The 17693-nt window shown below is 37.5% G+C and overlaps 1 protein-coding gene across 1 annotated transcript in view; it reads right to left on the bottom strand.

Moving 5' to 3' along the window:
• Positions 1–2306: 2306 nt before the first annotated feature.
• LOC107598010 (atrial natriuretic peptide receptor 1-like) overlaps positions 2307–17693 on the bottom strand; it is a 35350-nt gene continuing 19963 nt past the window's right edge. Inside the window, exons 6-18 of the mRNA XM_016289249.1 lie at positions 14511–14605; positions 13115–13250; positions 12951–13035; positions 12723–12843; positions 12498–12572; positions 11958–12035; positions 11541–11645; positions 10170–10241; positions 9867–10026; positions 9550–9705; positions 5590–5758; positions 3267–3417; positions 2307–2447 (exon numbers count right to left, since the gene is read on the bottom strand). Coding sequence (XP_016144735.1) covers positions 2307–2447; positions 3267–3417; positions 5590–5758; positions 9550–9705; positions 9867–10026; positions 10170–10241; positions 11541–11645; positions 11958–12035; positions 12498–12572; positions 12723–12843; positions 12951–13035; positions 13115–13250; positions 14511–14605 — 1544 coding nt within the window. The remainder of the gene's footprint in view (positions 2448–3266; positions 3418–5589; positions 5759–9549; positions 9706–9866; positions 10027–10169; positions 10242–11540; positions 11646–11957; positions 12036–12497; positions 12573–12722; positions 12844–12950; positions 13036–13114; positions 13251–14510; positions 14606–17693) is intronic.

Raw genomic sequence — 17693 nt, 5'->3', positions numbered from 1 at the left:
AAAGAACCTTATGTGCATTTGAAACTTTCTGGAACCTTTATTTTTAAGAGTGTTGGTCTAGTTTGGTCATAATTGTATTGTTTAGTATGCAAATAAATGCTATACTTTACATGCTGTTTGATGTGTTGATGCACACTCTAAAAAGTGCTGGGTTAAATACAACCCAGTGCTGGGTAAAATATGGACAAACCCAGCAATTGGATTGTTTTGACCCAGCGGTTGGGTTAAATGTTTAACCCAACCTTCTGGGCAGTAACCCAACCGCTGGGTCAAAACAATCCAATTGCTGGGTTTGTCCATATTTTACCCAGCACTGGGTTGTATTTAACCCAGCATTTTTTAGAGTGCATTACCATTAAACTTGTATATTCATGAATGTGTACCATATATTAATCAAGTAAATAAAATGACTCATTATGTGCACTGTTATTATGTATATTAAGGAACCGATATAGTTCGAGCGAGAAATGGTGAGAAATGATTAGTATTTTGAGTATTTTTGAGTATTTTTCTCTTCTAAGTCTGCACGTGCTAAAATTAATGCTAAATTTAAAAAAAAAAATGGACTAACCATGGAACGCTGAATATAACACAACATTGGTAATCACAGAAAAGTTGCAAGCAGAAATTTAACTTAAGTCTTTCCTTTCATAACTTCATAATAGAACAATGAAGTTTAAATGTCATCTGTGCTTCTAACAATATATTGGATGCAATGAGTATTAAATGGGGTTTCAAATATGACATGATGGCAATATTTATGTTATGTGTGTCCCTAATTCAATGATCAAACACAAAAGATCCATTTTTAATAATCTCTAAGTAATACTGTCACCTTTAAGTGCTCATGGGAATGACAATCTGAAATCAGTGACAAAATGCACTCAAGGTGGTTGAATGTAATTGAAGTGTCAAGCAGGTACTTGTGCAGGCTCTCAAGAGAACAGATAAGTAAGAAATTAAAGATGACTATAAGTGGATTCAGATCCCGATTGCAGTCAGAAACTAATGTCAGGGTGCTGAATTATAGTCGTGACCTTATGTGGGTAATTTAGAGAGAGACTCTATGCAGCAAATAGTCTGCTGGCTCCTATGACTATGTTGCCAGATGTATTATTATCACTCCTAAGCACTATGCAAAGAACCTTTACACCAGGGGTGTCAAACTCAATTCCTGGAGGGCATGCAGAGTTTAGTTCCAGCCCTGCTCCAACACACATACCATGTAGTTTTCAAATAAGCCTGAAGGACTTGATTAATTTAATAAGGTGTGTTTAATTAGGGTTGAATCTAAACTATGCAGGGCTCTGGCCCTCCAGGAACTGACTTTGACACCCCAGCTTTACACTGACTTACTGACTGACAAAGGCATGGAAATCAAGTAAAACTGTCCTGCGGGAACATAAACACATGGAAACATACAAGCATGTAAAATAATACAAAGGCATAGTGCTTCTTATAATGTCAAATCAAAAAGTGTCATTATTGTCCCATGAAACATACCAGTAGGCATACCATTGTAATGGGCAAAAAGCTGGGCAAAAGATCTAAGATCAAACTGAGCAATGTTATTAATCTCTAAGGAGTTTGGTTTTATTTTTATGGATTATTTATGCTTTGTTAAAGTTCCTGTAGGTCTGTGTGGCTCACAAAATTGCTGCTCACACCAAAAACTATTAATAACAACTGTCGCTCAAAACTGGAGCCCCTTTCATTCATCAGAAACATCTGAGAGATGAACCAGAGATTAACGTATAGATGTCTTGAGAAAGAAATTGCAGAATATGCGTGCAAGAGTCTGACTGGGTGAAAAAAAATTGGAATAGAAGAAATCCTAAATATTACTCAAGTGAAATAAATGACAAAATAGTAAATGATAAATGATCAATGTTTGTCTTCAAAACATTTGAATAAAAGCCAAGTGATTTATTGGTGAGCTAAAATCTATATACTTCATCATATTTAATATTTGCATGTCTTTTCTCACACTCATCCTGGAAGTAATCATGTTTATTTAGCCTAATATATTTTAAGCCAGCAGTGCTTCTACTTATCCACCAGGGGACGATATTCAATCACACTCATCCTTCACTCCATTTACAGCTGCAGCTGGTGTTCTTACAAAAGAAACATCTTAAAGTACATATATACAAGATCAGACATCATCTAGTGCTGTACAAGATTATGTGAGTGTGCATTTGGACAACAGAACAGTCTGGCTTGGTTTTCCTGTGGATGCGTTTGAGTCAGTGTGTCTCTGTTGATCCCATGGAGCTTTTTTGCTCTCTCTCTCTCTCCCCACCGTCTCAATCACTGTTGTTTATTTCCCCCAGAAGCCAGTAGGTCCTCATCTTCCCTTTTCCCTTCATCTCCACATCTCCTCTCAGCTCCAGCTGGAAGCAGTTGAACTCCTGCAGCACATCTTGAGTGGCTGACGACACATGAATCTTCAGAGCTGCAGGATAACAGCGTGTGAATGATTACAGTGTTACTGTATAAATCCTGAATAGTTGCGTTCGCAAATGTGTGTTGGCAAGCATGATTTACGCATGTACTTTCCATACCAGCAGGTATATTAAAAGAGTCAATCATTTTTATTGGCGCACACAGTGTTATTTTAGCATTATTTGTATAATATTGTTATTGTAATACAATATTGTACTGTACACTGGCTCTTATGTGCATTCCCACAGTGCAGCGTTTCAGTCAGGATTGTGATGGTCAAGGCAGATATACAGTACTGTGCAGCACTCTGTGAACAGCCAGCTTCTTTGGCAATGAATGTTTGTGGCTTACCTTCCTTGTGAAGGGTGTCAATGATTGTCTTGTGGACAACTGTCAGATCAGCAGTCTTCCCCATTATTGTGTAGCCTAGTGAACCAAACTGAGAGGCCATTTTGAAGGCTCAGGAAACCTTTGTAGGTGTTTTGAGTTGATTAGCTGATTGGCATGTCACCATATTCTCATTTGTTGAGATAGTGAATTGGTGGGTTTTTGTTAAATGTGAGCCAAAATCATCACAATTAAAAGAACCAAAGACTTAAACTACTTCAGTCTGTGTGCATTGAATTTATTTAATACACGAGTTTCACAATTTGAGTTGAATTACTGAAATAAATGAACTTTTCCACGACATTCTAATTTATTGAGATGCACCTGTATATGATTTTTTATATACAAAAAATATTTTTTGTTATATACAAAAAATGAACTATCATTCAAATGAATGATAGTTCATTTATTTGTTGTGTATTATGTGAGTCAACTGACTGAGGGAGGATCTGGTACAGTAAAGCTTCTGCCTTGCGTTTCTCCTCCAGATAGGCTTGAGTCCTCTCCTCTACCAGCTCCTCCAGATTATTAGCATACTGCTCCATGCGAGACAAAAGATTATCCAAGATATTACTTCTGTGCTCCCTGAGAAAGAGGATGAGAGACAGATAAAGAAACATGATAAGGTGAATAATAATAAAAAGATCTGTAGATTTTCAACTAAATGGTTGCTAGGGTGTGGCCACAATGTTTGCATGGTGACACTAATAGACTAACTGCTTTGCCACAAGCAAGCAGGAACTGCAGGAGCAACTACAGATGCGATATATTCATGGTAGCCAATGGAGGCAGCGTGGTCCGAGTGCTGATATTGTTGGTAATCCCTCTGCATCTTCAACAGGTACCTCAGGGTCATGAGCGTTTTGCCCCTTAACCTATATGCTTCACCTGAGCGGGGCAGCAAATACCAGATTAGCCTTCACCTGCAGAAGGATTCCACTTGCGATCTAGTCTCTGCTGCTGCTGCTATCTTCCCAGTGGCTTTCCTCAGTCGTTTAGGTTCCAACCCAAGCTTCTGTAGGAAATAGCGCATAGATATAGCTGGGAAGCCGCGGCAGCTGACTTCGATAGCAGACAAGGCGGCACTCCATCCTTTAATAGAAGCTTGGTCAATCAGGTCTTGATACTTAGCCTTCTTTAACTCATGAGAGATGGCTAGCCTGTCCTCCCAGGGCACAGTCAACTCAACTACTAAGATGTTTTTTTTGCTCCTGGACAGAGGAACCATATCTGGTCGAAGTGTAGTCACTGCCACCTCTTCTGGGGAAGACAAGCTTCTTTTTAAGGTCAACTTGCATCTCCCAGTCTGATGCTTGATATAAAATAGAGGGCGGAGTATTATCATTTCTAGTTGATTTGGGAACCTTATCTCCTTGCCTTAGAAAACTGACTCCTCTGGGTGGTGGTGCCTTATATTCATTGGCTTTAACCCTCTGTAAGTTTGTCCATTTGGCAATTTCAACAAGGACCTTATCATGCCTCCATCTGTAGCGTTCTTCTCCCAGTGCCTTGGGACATCCTGTCAAAATGTGATTCAGGGAACACAGGACTGCTCTGCACTGATGGCAGGATGGATCCTCATCTTTGCCCCGAATCTTTAGGTTGTTTGGAGTTGGTAATAGGTCAGCTATAGCTCGCAAGAGGAAGGTTAATTTGACCTGGTCAGCACTCCAGAGTTCCTTCCAGGATAGTGAACGCTCGAGTTCCTGACTCCACTGCATCAACTGCCCTTGAGAGGTGAGCCCTACTGCTCTTACGCGCATGTCTTCTTCTGCATCCTCTCTAACCCTCTGCACCACAAGTGTCCTCCTACCTTTGGCATCGGTGCTTCCTTCACTGCCTCTTGTGGCTTCCACTTCCTGCCACACATGACCGTCTTGTTGGCATGTCAAACTTTCTCATCCTTAGACAGTAGCAGAGTGCTGACTGCTCTTGCCTTTGTGGTTTTAAAATCTTCCACCACCGATGAGACTAGTAAGCGGAGCTTGGAGGGCTTGCTGTACAAATTGACTGAGCTGAAAGTTGGAGGAACACCTAGCCATCTTCTCAAAAACCTGCTGCACAGCCTCTCCATTGCTTCCACCTGAGTCAAGGGTAAGTCGTATAGCAGGAATGGCCATTGTAATCTGGGTATAATGCCATGCTGGAAGCACCATACCTTAAACCTCCCAAGCAGCTGGCTGTTGTCTATTTTCTTGAGCCAAATGGTCAATTGAGCTATGGTTTCCTTAAGATTGGTGCTGTCCTTCAGAGTGAAGTCATTGGTTTTTCCCAGACACCGAATTCTTTGTTCTTCAATAGTTGGAATTGTAGCCCCTTGAATACTGAAGGTGTTCCTCAACAGCTTTCCTTTCAGGATACACAGGCTCCTAGATTTACCTGATTTAAATTGCAGCTGTGACCAAGTAGCCATTTCCCCCAGTGAACTTAGGATCCACTGAGATCCCTGGAATGATGGAGTCATTACAGTAATATCATCCATAAAGGCTAGGCAAGCTGGTAGGCTTGTGCCGTCGTCTGCTACAGGTCCTTTACATAGCTTTTCTCCTACCTTGAGTAATAGGTTTATGGCAGCCACAAACAAAGCCATGGATATCATATTTCCTCATACCCTATGGTGTGGCCACAATGTTTGCATGGTGACACTAATAGACTGAATGCTTTGTAAACTATAAGACATATAAAAGTGCTTGTTAAATGACTTAACTAGAAATACATAAACAGACAAGTGAGCCAATACAGCAAAATGGGACAGACCTGTTCTGTTTGCGGAGTAACACACTAATATGGTTGAACTCTGGTCTGTCTGATGGTTCTTCAGCCCAACAGCGCTGCATCAGCTGACCCAACTCTTCACTGTGGGCCTGAGGGTTCACTGATGGCCGGAGATATGGCCATTCACCCAGAGCTACACGGTCCACAATCTCTATACACAAGGAAAAGTAAAAAAAAAAGAGAGGAAATTTTGAGCTTAAAGGAACAGATCACCCAAAAATGAAAGTTCTGTCATCATATATCATACTTTTTCATTTAGATAACCTTTTCCAGCATCTAATGCCCATTTATAATTCATCTTTAAAACACTAATAACAACACTGATAAACATAATCTTTAGTGAGTCAAAATATACATTATTCATACTGTACACTGTAGTGCTGTATGTTCACAAGTAGCAATTAAAATTAGTAATTTTTATTTATTTTAATTGAGTAATTTTAATTTATTAACAAAATAGTACAAAAAATATAATATTGAGCTATTTATTATGAGGTTACCATGATTTTAAAATCAGCATGAAATTTTCAGTATCACTTTAATAAGGCATTAACTAACATTAATCAATAAATCTTTGTTAAAGTTAGTCTTTAAAAACACAAATACAACTGTTCATTGTTTGTTTGTGCTAGCTCAGGTCCATTAAACAACATACAACTTCAGATTTTACTTGGACTTCACAATACAGATGAAAATATTCTTCCATTATGTCACAACTTCAATATTGGAGTGTATATAAAAGAATATGTCATTTTTATGTTGAACTGCTCCTTTAATTCTAACAGTGTCAGCAGTCTGAAGACATTTTGCCTGTGAAAGTGCTCTCCTTCCTTTTCTCTCTACTATCTATTGCATCAGAGCATTTTCCATCATTCTTATTCCCACAAACTCCCACAATGTTTTATCTCTGTTTTCCATCCTCTTCCTGATCTCTCTCAGCTCTATTAATCAGGCTCTTACAGCTCTGAAAGCCTGGAAGAAACGGCTGTGGGTTGTAGCACTCTAGGAAAAACACCTCTTCTCAGCTCCGTCTGAGGCTTTTCATGGACAATCTGGCCTGATAAGAAACAGCTCTTCAAAGCTCAGGAAATCTTTGCTGCTGCACAATTTCTTTGTGCTTGTGTTTTGTATTTATATGTGTGGTGGTGGTGCCAGGTTGATTGGTTGACCAGGAATTCACTAGACTGATTGGTTCACCCAGATCTTCACCAACAGTAATCGTATTACCAAGGTGCCCAGATGCATGTGTGAAGATTGATATGATCTTCTCTTCTATGTCAGTTCTGATTATAGTGCTGAGATCACAAGCTCCAGGGACGCTGACATGATCTGTGTTTGTGGGTGTAGCAGAATACACACACACACCTCTTTGATCTGTATTCTGAATCATATGATTAAATCCATTAATTTGATTAGAGAGGAAAAGAGATTGAAAGAGAAAAGCATGGATGAATGTGTGTGTGTGTGTGTGTGTGTGTGTGAGAGAGAGAGAGAGAGAGCGAGAGAGAGAGAGAGAGAACAAATGAACCTTTTAGTGTCTCAGAAAATGATATAAAGTGACAATGATTTATACAGCTTTGCTTTAATTTCATTCGCATGGAAATTGTAGATGCAATGGAGACATTTTACAACTTCAGAGATGTTTTAGGATGTCGTGATTTTCATGTTTTATGGTAATTAGCAACTCTGTATACTCATATGGAATCAAAATGCAGGAGTTTGACACAAAATATCTTCTGTGTATGAACGAGAGCTCTCCACACTCTAAGGGTTGTTCTCTGTAAACAAGAACCATAAGCAGGGGATGCAATGTTTGTGAGGATGTTGGCAGGATGACAAGATAATGTCAAGTGTCTTCCTCTTCAGACAAACTCACTGGCGGCAGAGTAAAAAGGGTAGTGGACTGGCAAATTAAGAGTGTGTCAGGGTGTTCTTATGCATGTATACTGTAGGCCTATGTTTAAAGATTCATCTTTGATGTGTTTGTGGTAAAGAGAGGATGTGAGAATATGCATGTGTATGTGTGTGAGCACAGCTGTGAATGGCGTCTGGTTGTGTATTTGTTGACCTCTCTGAAGAACCTGGTTCATTAGCTTCTTTCATTCGTGTCACTGCAGATGCTCTTGAGGGTAATTTGGCTGAGTGTTCTGAGTGCTGAGCCATGCATCAATATTTTAAAGTGTTTTGGAAAGAGGCAGAAAATCAAGTTTTTCATCCTCCTCAAATTGTTCTCAGACAATTAGGTATTTCAGACCCCAAATCTCACAGAGAAGCAAAAAAATTAATTATATTAATTTATTAATGAAATGGAAAACACATAAAACCAGGTTTTTCCATTGCCTTTTTCTGCCAAAGGAATAGGAACTAAGGCTTTTAAGCTTTAAAAATAACATATAAGTACAATGAAAGAATCAGTTCAGTTCAACTTGTAATATTTCAGATGTTCTAAAACCATATGATAGCTTTGTTTGAGAAACTGATAAAATAGAAACTAAATTTAAAGACTGGAATGCACTACATAATTTAAAATCTGAACAGATCTTAAAACACTAGGCATCATGCGCTTAGTTGCCGACTTTATAAATTGGTTACAGAGGAAATATTCATACACTACAACCACTGAGACACACTATCAGACATTCAAGTCATTCTGAACACAAAAAACTGATGCAGAAACATACACCTTGTTGCTAGGTAATGCATGACAAATAAAAACAATACGTGTTCCAAGATATCAAACATGTTAGATATCCTCTGACTGGATGGAATCACAGTCTGAAGCTAAAAAAAAGTCTATGCCCATCATTCACCATGTGATTTTCTGTGAAATCTGACAACTCAGATAATGGACTGCCCATTATCTGAAAATGACCCTGACTTTCAGCGACTCGTGTCAACGCCTCCGGACTGTTAATCGTCTGGTGTCAAATAGCGCTGACACGGATGCACACACCTTCTAAATGCTCTACTAGTGCTCGCCATAATATTAATAGATAGCTCTTACTTTTTCCTTGAAAATGCACGCTTCAAACAGAACAGTCAATGAAGACGAAGAAGAGAACGATGTGTAGCTCCCGGCACCGATTTATACTGTGGTCGCACCGGTAGTGACGTCATGGCTGTCGCCGGCCAACGAGTTGGTGTTTTTTCAATGTATGCTTCAGATACGAGTCACGACGAGGCGTTCCCCATAGCGACCCCTAGAGGACGCAGTTCGAAGTTCCCATGAAAGGGAACAATACGTGTTCCAAGATATCAAACATGTTAGATATCCTCTGACTGGATGGAATCACAGTCTGAAGCTAAAAAAAGTCTATGCCCATCATTCACCATGTGATTTTCTGTGAAATCTGACAACTCAGATAATGGACTGCCCATTATCTGAAAATGACCCTGACTTTCAGCGACTCGTGTCAACGCCTCCGGACTGTTAATCAATGCAAAAATCTGGGCAAAAGTCATGTAGTGTATTTCAGTCTCAAGTTGCTATTCACTAAAAAATCTCGACATTGGCTCTAGATGTTCATGAGAGAAGTAAGATGTCAGATTCATGAACAAACCAAGTTCTTTTGAGTCAGATCTGTTCAAAGAATCGGAAAACTGAATGAATCATTCATGAATAAAGCACCTTAAAAACCATGACAGAATACCAAAGTGCCATACAAGAAAATCAAAAACAATAATAGCAATGAATTAAAAAACATAAGTAAATACCACTGAGTCACTGAGGTCCAAAACAACACTGGACCCCACTGACTTCATTATATGGACAATTTTTTCAAAATTTCATCTTTTTTGCTTTACTGAAAGTCATTTGGGTTTTAAACAACATGAGGGTGCGTAAATGTTTAACGTTTAGGATTTAAGGTCAAAAACAGGATGGAGATGGGCAGATTTAGGCTAAACGTGTAATTTATGTATTGGCAAGATTTGATCTCTGACCTTTGGGGCTAAGTGAGTCTCCCTCCAAGTAAAAGACTCCTCTCCGCAGAGCCACTTCTTGAAGGATAATGCCAAAACTGTAGACGTCACCCTTCTGTGTGCCTCCTGGAGGAAAGCACTCCATTCTCAACAGCTCTGGAGCCATCCACAGCTTACCTACACACAGGCATATGCAGATGCACACAGACACAGACAGGGGACTGACAGTGAATACCAGAGTCCGTGACTAAAGTTTGCATGCATGCGTGTTGTGGAAATCGTAGCCACATGAGTCAAATTGACACAAAATGACAAAGGCGAAAGGTCACATGACTGACGTGCATAATAAGAGTGGGCGTCTTCCGTGTCTGACTCTGTCCTGATGCTGGACAGCCCATAGTCAGTGATCTTTAGCACAAAACGATTGTCAACCACACAGTTGGATGATTTCAGGTTCCCATGGGATACAATCACACTGTTGTGAATGAAAGCCATGCCCTGGGGGAAGAGAAAGATTGGAAAGTATAAAAGAAAGCAAGAGGGTAGGGACAGAGCACAATCAGAGAAAACTAATTTAATCACTTTTGGAAAGATATCATGGAAAATAAATGCACATTGAAAGTACAGAGAGGGGCCTCTACCTTTACTATGTCACTGACTAGTGAATATTTGAACATCCAGTCTAGTGTGATGCTTTCATTTTCCAAAATGTCCTGTACACAGATGCAGAAAAATCTGAGATAAGTGCATATACATACATATATGGCCCAAAAAGTATTTGGACTTAATAATGAACAAATGCAATAGATAACACCTGGACTTATGGTACATAGAGAGCTGTATAATGAACATGTTCATCGTTATAAAGATGCTCTTTCGGCTGCCAAATATGATTTTTATTCACATCTAATTGAGTCTGGAGATAGTAATACTAAAGCCTGGTTCTCCACTGTAAATTGTATTCTGATACCACCTGACAGCCTTCCTACACATCTGTACTGCACTGCTCAATATGAAAAATGTATGTCTTTTTTCAATTACAAAATAACCGTCATCCACCAGCAGTTGGCCTCCTCAGCTAACCCATATTGTAGTTCATTATATAGTGCCTCAACTCATTCCCCCCATACTCGTATTTCTTCTTGTACCTTGCCATCTAAATTAGAACTTTCCCATCTCATTTACAAATCTAATTCTTCCACGTTTACTCGATCCTATAACAGATTATCTGGTAAAAGCCTGTCTTCCTTCTCTTTCTTTTCTTATAACCATTATTATTCACACCTCCCTCAGCTGTTCCGTCATCTTTTAAAATAGCTGCTATAACCCCAATTCTTAAGCAACCTGGTGCAGACCCCAACAATCTAGATAACTTCCGTCCCATCACAAATATTCCTTTATTTCCAAAATTCTCGAAAATGCAGTTGCAGCACAGGTCCATGCTAACCTTAAATTAGTGTTATATTATATGAATGTTTCCAGTCAGGATTCGTTCTAAGCATAGTACGGAAACTGCCCTGGTGAGAGTAACTAATGATCTGTTAATGGCTGCTGAAGGCGGGTCCTTATCTATTCATGTCTTGCTTGATTTGAGTGCAGCTTTTGACACCATTTCACACAATATTTTGTTGAACCTAAACAGTCTCAATAATCAATGTGACACCATATTGCTCAGAAAATCAAAACTGTGTGTGTGGTTTGACAGTGAATACTGTGTGAGTTATGCTTCATACATCGCAACACTACTGACAATAGATATTGGACCTTTTTTTACCGTGAATTTTCTCTAATGTGACCGCACCTTTAGGCTGATAATTCAATTTTTAGGACATTTAAAACATCAATTCATTCATAGTTCAGCCAACCTGAGATCTTCCATAGGCACTTGGCTCATATTGATGCATGAGTGTGGCTCAACATTTTATCAAAAGGATAGTTTCAGGGAAACGTTAAAAATGTTAAAAGTTTAGGGTTAAAGGATAGAAAACTTCATGAATCTTGAGTGCCTGTACCTGCAGGCTGCCTCGAGGGCAGTATTCTGTGACGATGCAGACGTTGGGTGGATCGATGCAGGCACCAATAAAACGGGTCAAATGCTCATTCTGCACATCTCTCATCTGGGGAACAAACACACACAGAATTCACAGAATATCCTTAAAAAACTTTTTTTAAATACTATTACTACTACACTGAAAAAATGGTGCAGAAACTGATTTCACTTTAATTACAAAGTAATGGCAAGTAACATACTGAATTAAACTTGAAATGTTGACGTAGAAAAACTGAAATAGTATTTTCTTGTAAAACACACTCCAATAATCTGTTTTATTTACAATGTAGTTGGTTGTTTGTGAATCTATTGTAATGATTATAATCAGATTTGCAGAATAATTCTTCAGTAGAGCAAAATAACAGCATGGCACACTCACATGCTTCAGTTCAAACAACACTTTCCTCGTTAAATCGATGCGCTTTCTGTTGATGTATTTAATGGCCACAATGTTTCCCTGGAGAAGAAGCAAGCATACACACACACACACACAAACACACACACACACACACAAACGCGCACTATGTTTGCAATGAGATTTGCAATTTGAAGTTCTAACATGCATACAAAATTTTAACTTTACAATAAGGTTCATTATTATCATTAGTTAATGCATTAGGTATCATTAAACTAACAATGAAAAATACTGTTAAAGCATTTAATCTAGGTTAATGTTAATTACTACTAACACTAATACATTTTTAACATTTCAACTTTAACATTATTGAATGTATCATGAACAAACATGAACTGGCAATGAACATATTTTTAAATGATCATTAACCTATTAATACATTAATAAATGCTGTAAATAATGTTGTTCATTGTTAGTTCATAATACTAAATATGTTAACAAATTGAACCTTCATGTAAAAGGTTACCAAGCAAACATTTAAACCAGAGCTTGACAGAATGATACCTTAAAGTAGCCAGTCTTAGCAAACACCTGGAAATTACCGTCAGCTGTCAGCAGTGATCCATAGTTTGAACCTCTCTGTAGAGAATGAGGGAAATCAAATGACTCGGAGATGAAAATTAAATAAATAATAAATAAAATTTGTATTTAAATGAAAACCAGAGAGTTGGAGAAGACATTTAAAATATGAGTGTGCACTATGTAGTATGTACTGTATCTGTGTTTTACTAGAGAGAGTGTGAATTTGCTGCCGGTGCTCCTCATGGCCTTTTCCAGATTGCCCATCTGAATGTCCTCCCAAAGAATTCTCCATAACTGAGCGACCAACTCCTTCTCCAGCTTCAGCTTTCTGTGTGTGTACATACAGTATGTGTCTTAGATGCAGCCATATTTGCAGAAAAGAATCACATTTATAAATTACAGGTCAGTTATCAAAATCATTTAGCTAGCACCCACCTGTATATAAACACAGTCACAGTGAAGATGATGACGAGGATGAGGAAAAGCACAATGGAAATCATCTGGTGCATTGCGATAGTTCCTAAAAGGAAAGAGGGAATGTGACGGATAGTGAGAGGCTGGTAAGCAGTTGGACTGCAGAACTACTGTACGATACCCACGTGCATGACAGGCAGGGTTATCATTCTTAAAGCCGCAGAGGGGCACATCCCAGGGAATGTTGCCACCTGGCCACTGGATGGCCATCCCGGGAAGAATCTTCATCTGCTTCTGAGTGCCATTGTACACCGCCACAGTCTGCAGGACAACATGTAAGAAAAAAGAGAACAAATGCAATGGAGTTCTATAATTTTATTTATGCAATAAATTAAATTCTAAATGGAAATGGAAAGAAACAGGCAGCAGTGTTCAGTGTTAGGCTTGTTGCAATATCTTTAAGATCTTCAAAATTGTGACTTTTTGTGGCTTTTAGTTCATGTCTATTAGTTTGAAGGACATTTACAGTACCGTTCAAAAGATTAGGGTCAGTATTTTTTTAAAGAAATGTATTTTATTCAGCAAGGATGCATTAAATTGATCAAATATGACAATAAAGACATTTACAATATTGCAAAAAAAGAAATGTTTCAGACTGAATGTTTCAAACTGAAATAATGGTTGCTGAATCTTGCATAAAATAATTATTCCATCAGAATGCACTGCTAATTTGTGTGTGTGCATGTGTGTGTGTCCAGATGTTACAGTTATGGCATCTACCAGCTGGGGCTAACTGAACCTTGACCACTTGACGCCAACATAAGAGAAAAAAACAGCTTGTCACACAATTCCTTTAAACTCACAGAAAGCAAAAGCAAAGTGAATAAACAGTGTTAATGGTGGCAACATCAATCAAAAATGTTAAGATGAAAAATTCCAGAATTTAAGAAAAAATGACAAGGACAAGCTTTATTCAGAGAGCAGCTGAGATCTTTAATATCTATGCATCATCTCTCCTGTACTCGCTCACACACACAAACAAAAAACATTCCCCTGACTGAATATGTATCCTATGATTAACCTCCCTACAGCCTGGCCTCCCAATTACCAATCAAGTGTCTTTCAGAAACGATTGTTTGTGTGTTTGTGTGTGTGTGTGTGTGTGTGTCACCAATCTGCCACTTGGTTTTGAGATTCAGGTGTTAAATTTTAATTCATTAGCTTGTAACAAAGGCAAAACTGTTTGGATGACACACACACATTACTGCGGCAAGAAAAATGAGATTGCATTTCATCTGTCTATTACTAACAACAGAAGCATCATTGCTATTCAAAGTAAGGTGGCACCTTGGCAGTGTTTGTCTGAAATACATAAAAATAAATTGATGATGATGATGATGAAGCATAAAACGAAGCAGAAGAAGAATATATTAATTAATAAATAAATATTTTTAAATAAAAAATAATATGGTGCCCCAGTGGTTAATATGAAAATTACCCCTACTAAAATACCTAATTTGAGAATAACAATAACAAAATGACAAAATTGTGAAATACAGTAAGTATGTGATTATCACTGACCTGAAAGTTGCCACTGTTCGTGTCAGTCATGTCCCAGAGGGCGAAATCAGTCTCTCTGTCTCCATTCTCATCAATCTGCACCAGACCAGTGACACCTGGGAAAACCAAGTGACAAACTGTGTGTGTTATAGAGCTCATTGCAACAAATTCACAACAGAACACACACACAAAAAAAAATTAGCTTTTATAAAGTGAAGTGTAAACTTTGACCTACTTAAAGTTGATGACTTGCCTGGCCATCATTTAAACATGAATATAAAGTTCAACCCCATAAAGCAGGAGTCCCATAGCTAAAATGACCATTTAAACAAATTGTGTTATCGTTTACACACCATGTCGTTTTAAAGCTGTAAGACTTACTTTCTTCTAAGGAACAAAAAATATATATATTTTGAAGAATGTTGGTAATCAAACATTTTTGGTTGCCATTGACTTCCATTGTTTTTTTGTTTTTTGTCCATACAATGGAAGTCTATGGGAACCAAAACTGTTTGGTTACCAACATTATTCAAAATATTTTTATATTAAACAGAAGAAAGATAAACAGATTTCAGAATCAAAGAAAGGTGAGCAAATTGACACAATTTAAATTTTTGGGTGGACTATCCCGGTAAGTGAGCTATAATTCTAAGAAGACATTAACATCATCTACCTCTTTGTCACATTATGAGTAATCAAAATGATTATAATCACGCATAGTAAATCAATCCATACACCGAGAATGTGTATACAAGTGTTCAATTAAATCTGATCGAGTCTTTATTGAAAAGCTTCCGGTTGTGCCATCTGCCAATGAGGGTCAGGTGCGGGCTATAATTTCCTGTGGAGGCCACTCACCTCTTTAAATGGGCTACAGATAGAGGCCGAGTGCAGCTCAGAGGAAACACACAGTGACATTTAGACTGATATGAAAAGCTTAAGCTTTATCAGACTGGAAATGTCAAAGCCATTGGAGAGAGAGGGAGAAAGGAAGAGAGAGATGTCCTCACATCGGCTGATGATAAGGATTGCTTTAATAAGCCCACATGAGTTATAAAAAGACTGGACACGCACATAGACAGTGAACAGAATGGTTTAAGTCATCTGAGTTGAAGTCATTTATCGTAGTGTTATGACTACCTCAGCTGGAAGCACAGGAAACTACTTGAGTACGGCATACCAGAATGAAAATGTAAATGGCAGGTTGAGGATTAAAGCAGGAAAATAAGACTCTAAACATTTGAATACAATATTGAAACACAGTTCCCATCTCCTATGATGTTGACGTCTGTATTTATGCCTTGTAAACTTCGTTATCTACCTGAATAATTGAGGTTTTGTCTAAATTGTGAGAATGACTTGTGATAAAACTGGAAGCAGCAGTAAAAACATAATGAAAATTAATAACCAATCAGTAATGTTTTGCATTTTATACCATAATTTTCCAGCAAAAGTGTATTTATGGATGTATCTTACTTGGAGTAATTTTATACCTATATAAAAACATTTTTAACTTAACATTTAATGAAACATAAATATTTTTTATATCAACATTAATATTTTAGGTTAAACCACAGATGCATATGGAAAACAGTATATTTTAGTTTTCTTTATGTTTTTGGAGTGATTTTATAGCTATATAAAAACATTTTTAACTGAACCTAAAATGTTGATATAAACAACTTTTCATAATATTTCATTAAATGTTAAACCTAGATTAAGGTGAATATCTATGGAAAACAGCATATTTTATGTCTTTTTTAAATATGTCTTTTAAAAAATTTAATTTCAAATAAATAATCAAATAATATGAGATCTTTTTCAATCTGCAGACCGCGGCAGAGCAGAGCGAGAAACAGAGGACAAGGTGTGTGTTTATCGATAGATTGTTATAATATCTGCATCTGTGCGGTTCTTTGTCATAAATCCAGTTTACAAAATATCATGGGGGAGCAATAATCGGTTCCCCATCTATTGTAGCCTAAGTTTTCACTGCATTCACCCCTCATCACACCACAGCTGTTTCCTCCAGTGAAAATGAAGCACATACTTTATAAAACGATCATGTTGCCATTTTCATTTGAAAATGTAACTTTCAATATAATACATATTCCAGTGCATGTGGCAAAGGGGTTTGCATACTTGAGTTAAGGAAAAAGGGTTGTACTAGAAATGCAAACAGTAACATTTTGTGTTTGTACAGTAAACAGGTTGTGTGTGTGAGATCATGAAGACTTGAATTTGACGTATTCAGTACTCAAATGATATACCTATCTATGCAATAAAGTGGAATAAGTTTAATATACGACCCTTATTAATCAAACATTTTTTTCATTTTATTTATATATCTTTTATTATTAGGCTATTATTATTATTATACCCTCACTGGGGGCTGAGCCCCCCTAAAATGAAAATCCTGGAATCGCCCCTGCTATGCACTCAATCAATAGTTATGAAAAGGGTTTCATTATCTTTACAATAAGGAGGATAAATGATTTTAGAAGTCAACTAAAGAAAGTCTGCTTCCCCTTTCAAATGTCATGTAAAAGGCAGAACAATATGTAGAACATTCTGTGATTCCTGTCTATTCAGCAACTTTAAACTGCTGCAAAACCCTTGTGTGCCCAAGTATTTAGGAGACAGGATATAACTGTACTAACTGTAAAAAGATTAGCTTAGTAATTTCAATTTTTGGGGCGGCTGCTGTTACAGATGTCTGAATGAACGTCTTCATTTTACAGAGATCTAATTGCAATCAGCAGCCAAATAATCATTCTAATAAAAATGAATGTCACACATCCTGCACAGCATGAACAGATCATCTGCAAGTGATGTTTTGCTATTACAGAATGAATTAGAATGTTATCTTTAGTTGAAAGAATCAATGTCTTAAGTCTAAGATCTAACATCATCAAAATAAATAAATAAATAAAATAATAATAATAATAAAATTAAATAAAAAAATTCTACAACTAAGCAAAACAGATAGCGACAGCAGAGGGATTAAAAACAGCAACATCATATCAGGAACACACAAGGATACATCACATGTGTGAGTCCTTCAAAGAACATATAACCATAAATAATGCAGTATTGCATTTCACCGAGTTTCTGCCCTATTGAGACATTTTTTACCTAGAGAATAACGTGAAAAGAAAACAATATATATCATTGTTAGGAAAGTAACACTGAAAACAGGTTTAA

This window comes from Sinocyclocheilus grahami, unplaced genomic scaffold (assembly GCF_001515645.1).
Source record: "Sinocyclocheilus grahami isolate Dianchi unplaced genomic scaffold, SAMN03320097.WGS_v1.1 scaffold242.1, whole genome shotgun sequence".
In the NCBI taxonomy this organism is placed as follows: domain Eukaryota; kingdom Metazoa; phylum Chordata; class Actinopteri; order Cypriniformes; family Cyprinidae; genus Sinocyclocheilus; species Sinocyclocheilus grahami.
The sequence above is the reverse complement of the archived record's forward strand: the minus strand, read 5'-3'. Positions and strand labels throughout refer to the sequence as shown.